General features: G+C 40.9%; 1 protein-coding gene across 1 annotated transcript; it reads left to right on the forward strand.

Moving 5' to 3' along the window:
- The first annotated feature begins 3,168 nt into the window (after window positions 1-3,168).
- Window positions 3,169-4,463, forward strand: haus4 (HAUS augmin-like complex, subunit 4). Its single transcript, XM_031851546.1, has 3 exons — window positions 3,169-3,346; window positions 3,684-3,823; window positions 4,110-4,463. The coding sequence occupies exons 1-3, from the start codon at window positions 3,280-3,282 to the stop codon at window positions 4,272-4,274; spliced, it is 372 nt and encodes a 123-aa protein (XP_031707406.1). The 5' UTR covers window positions 3,169-3,279; the 3' UTR covers window positions 4,275-4,463.
- Window positions 4,464-4,470: the final 7 nt, after the last annotated feature.

Below are 4,470 nucleotides of genomic sequence, written 5' to 3' on the forward strand. Positions count from 1 at the left end.
GAAATAGAGAATCCTGAACGGCATCAAAACACGATGAGAGACACCAAAAGACTGGAGGGTGTGATTTAGGGCAGTGATTCTTAACCATGGGGCCACCTAGAGGGCCGCAAAAAACTTTCAGTTTTGCACCTGTGGGCCGCGAGGGCCGCATAGGTTATCAATTGAAGACACCAGAGATATTACTGTTCTCCATGAGACGCTCAGCTATAATATAGCTTCCCACCACCTGGTGGCGGTAATGCGTCAGTCAGTTGTTTAACAAGCTACAATAAGCAGAAGACACTCAGCTAGCCGCTAGCCCAGGCATGGGCAAACAACGGCCGTTGGGCTTTTTAATCCGGCCCGTCAAATATTGGTACAAAATTGTCCAAACTATAATAAAGACTAGAGCTGGGAAGTATACCGGTTTTAATTTCCCGTATGATATGAATTATTCACACACCATTATACCGGTGCTTAGGTAAAACAACTGCTGTCTGCTTTCAACAGGCAGCTAAATGTATTCTTTACTGCTAATGCACAGTGGTTAGCGCTAGTTGTCTTATATGTATTGAGAGGGAACCCTAGTCATGGTCATAACTTTATAACACAACAATTAACAACCCACAACTAATGCTCTTTAACAGAGAAAAACACAACAGCACACAACAGTCTGTGACACATAAACAATTTGTAACACTAATAATTGTACATTTATAAAATTTCACCGCCGAACTGCATGCTGGGTACATAAACATTACACGATTTAACCACTAGAGGGCAGCAGTGTTAAATCATTGAATGAGTCATAAACATTACACGATTTAACCACTAGAGGGCAGCAGTGTTATATCATTGAATGAGTCAGAAACTTTACACGATTTAACCACTAGAGGGCATCAGTGTTAAATCATTTAATGAGTAATATATATATATATATATATATATATATATATATGAGTAACATCCAACGCTCGTGGGAAAGCCTGTTGGGCTTCTGGTTGTGTATGCACGTTTACATACACATGATAAATAAATGTCTTTGTGATCATCACATTGTATCATCTCATTTATTTGACAAGGGTTTTGCCTGTTCAACTCCGCGAGGACGCCGGCGTCCTCGATCCCCTCCCCTTCCGTTCCGTTCCTACGGCTTGCTTGCGCAATCTACGTCACAAAACATGGCCGTGTTTGGTATCCCAGCATGCCCAAAACCCTCATCTTTGCAAAGAAATCATCGATTTCCTTTCATTTCTTATGGATTTTTCACAAAAGCAGCCCAAACACACACTGTCCAAAGTCGCCATAACCGCTGCAAGTCGGATCTTGCAGCATTTCGACGGAAAAATACACATTACAGACCCAACAATGTGCTAGCGGATGTTACCATGGAGCTAGTAGCTTCAGAAAACGCTAGTACTTAAAGTACAAACCTTATCTTCCTCTTCTATAAGCTGTCAACCAACGTATAACCTTGCATAACTGAGCTATTCTCATACTTGATCGTTCATTCAGCCGCAGCCATTATAAGTCCACTGCTGACATACCACATCATCAACCATATTTGTATAGTTTTTGCAATTTGCAAAGGCTAAAAATAAAAGGAAAATAATATAATATCAAAATATAAAGGGAGAAACACCTTTAGTGTGTCAGAATATCATTTGGTTACCGTGTGTCCATTTGGGTCTCCAAATATCCTTTTAGAGCTCCGCCTGGATCTCTTCATGGAAGAAACACTGTAGAATCGTCATACTTTGTCCAATCTTCAAATTTGAGACAGTTGTTCACTGATAGTGTAGTTACAGCCATATACTGTCATTTACCTGTACAGATACAGCCACAGGCAGTTATTTATACTTTTTTATTTTATGCGGACAAAAATCTTCAATTTTTACTGACTCCAAAGGCCCACTGCTCTGTTTCTGTATGACCTACAGGTTTTCTGACACTTTTGATGCATATAGTCACAGTGGTTCAGAAGCTACAGCCATTTTAATTTGGGTATGTCATTTTAGGCAGTTTTGCTCCAAAATAGGGGTGGAGTTGAACAGGTAACAATATAGTTATTGAATACAAATCAAACCAAGAGTGAGATCAATTAGTTTAACTAATAGTGTTAATATTTGAATGGGCCCCGGGACACTTTGTACTTGAAAAGTTGGGCCCCGAGGTCAAAAAGGTTAAGAACCCCTGATTTAGGGAACATGTTTCTTTTCCCAGGGCCCATTTATCACAAATTCCAGCCCACATTATTGATGTCCCTCAACATCTATTACATCATTAGGAAAAGCTTTTTTGGGGGTAAATTCTTCAGTTTTATAATATTTTGGATTCACAATAATCTACCAGGACTCAGATTTGGCTGACTATAAAACAAAATCTGAAAATCCATGTTTGGATTAAGACAGAGTGGATTGAATTCAGGAATCTGGATGAGAACAGCAGAGTGACTTTTCACCATTACAACTACCCGATCCCAGAACTGGCATAACTCAAGAAACACAATTGTGTTGATGAATGAAATTAATTCACAACTCAAAGAATATGTTAGAGGCATGGCTGCTGTAATGGTTGTGCATGAGTACCCCACATGGCTGAGACAACGCCCTCTCTGGTAGAGGAAAAGCTGTCTTCTTAGTCCATCTGGTGGAAGGATTTGGAGCACTCACCAAACTGAACCACAAGAAGTTTTAGATACAGATCCAAGCTGAGACCCGGGGAGCTGAACATACCAAAGGTATACAACACACCCTGGGAATTATCTTTACCTTCCTGCTGAAGTGCTGTGATAAGATAATACTTAACACATCATGTTGATTGACTGATTTTGACATGAAGCTTTACTCTGAAGATGCAGTCTGATGATAAACTTTATTATTTTGCGCCATGTTATGCCAAGGTTTGGTATAATTTGGGGAAACTATGAATGGAATCATTTTTTTAATTTAAATTCAATACAGACAACATACATATTTTATTATCACTCATTACAACGAAGATTATGTTTTTGTTAAACGGTACTTTTTCTTTAAAAAAAATTTACATTTAATTTTCGCTTTCGCAGTGCGCGCTCCCGCGAGTGGCATGCAGTTCTCGAAAGGAGGCAGAAGGGGCGGAGCTCGGTTGTATTGACCACATGGCTCATTTAACCAATAGGAACCCTTCCTTCAAGCGCGCGCAACTTGATTCAGGAAGTACGCATTTCATGTTGCGTTTACCAGCTAGCGAGAAAAGTCTTCAGAAATCCAAAAAATACGATAAGTTTCTTGGTTAATAAGAAACACAGTTCAGCTGAGAATGTCCGCCGGTCCCGAGTCCACACATGTCTCATCGCTACTGAAGGGTGACAGCCTGCAGCAACAGGGTAAGAAAACAAGTTTAGCTACGAACTTAATGTAACCTTAGCTGCTGCTTAGACTATTAACTCCATGTGATACATGCATATTGTGGCTTGAAACTTTATTTATAATAAGATAAGAGAGGAATAACCTCGTCCTAACATATTGCTTATTTATACCCAAAAACCAAAGTAATACGATTTTCTAAGCAGTTAAATATGAAAGCATATGCTGCGTTTGAGAGGAGCTATAGTAGCTTTGATTGAAGTTGGATTGCTGTACGTTTCTGTTGTGAATGTCCTGTCAGTGCTTTGGTTTGGCCATTGATAACACGTTTGCTGTATTTACTGTCCTCCCGCCCAGTTCTTGCCTCCTTGCCTCTGTGTGACATCACAGAGGAGGATCTGACCCAGAACCCTCAGTTCTGTAAACTCCTGGCCACCCTGTCTCAACATGTGGACCAGAATGGACTCACGGTCTCACTGAAAGCAGAGCTGGAAAAGGTCAAAAAACAACAACGTTACCTTCCACAGTTACTAACATACAAGCTTCTTGCTTTGCAGGATGGATGTATTACATGATGCAATTCAAACTAAACTTAAGTTAGACCAAACGAAGAAAGAAGGTTTTCCTATTTAGTCACACAGTCGTCTATGACTTACCGATCTCCACTGGTAACCAGTAAGAATTGCAATCACAGAGATGGAACCCGTTTCCTCGTGCTCGGGTCTGAGTGTGTTAGCTTTTGCGTTTGTGTTTGTGTGAGCACTTACAGATGCTTTATTCCAGGCTGAGCAGAAGCTGCAGAGCCAGAGGCGACACTGGCTGCGCTCCGAGAGCCTCCACAAAGGGCTGCAGGAGATGATCCAGGACCACTGTATCAGGAAGCACCACGCCACTGTGCCCCCCGACCAGAGCATGGTACACTTCATACACTTGTTTGCAAGTGAATGATGGGAAACATGTTTCTGGTCATTAAAACTGCGCTAGGCAATTCACTTTGCACACTGCATCTCCAAATTGGAGCTACGGGTCACAGTTTGAAACATTTACACTTCAGTATCCAGAAATCTATCATGTAATATTATTCTTTTAAGGCACTCTGTGTGTGTGTGTGTGTGTGTGTGTGTGTGTGTGTGTGTGTGTGTGT

Source organism: Anarrhichthys ocellatus, unplaced genomic scaffold, assembly GCF_004355925.1.
Source record: "Anarrhichthys ocellatus isolate YVR2014 unplaced genomic scaffold, GSC_Weel_1.0 scaffold11, whole genome shotgun sequence".
NCBI classification, from domain to species: Eukaryota; Metazoa; Chordata; class Actinopteri; order Perciformes; family Anarhichadidae; genus Anarrhichthys; species Anarrhichthys ocellatus.

What these genes read in the sequence shown, in the direction of transcription:
- haus4 (XM_031851546.1), top strand. Translation starts at nt 3,280, where the DNA reads ATGTCCGCCGGTCCCGAGTCCACACATGTCTCATCGCTACTGAAGGGT. An exon ending in TGACAGCCTGCAGCAACAGG is followed by an intron (nt 3,347 to 3,683) that starts GTAAGAAAACAA and finishes CCTCCCGCCCAG; the next exon opens with TTCTTGCCTCCTTGCCTCTG. An exon ending in TGAAAGCAGAGCTGGAAAAG is followed by an intron (nt 3,824 to 4,109) that starts GTCAAAAAACAA and finishes GCTTTATTCCAG; the next exon opens with GCTGAGCAGAAGCTGCAGAG.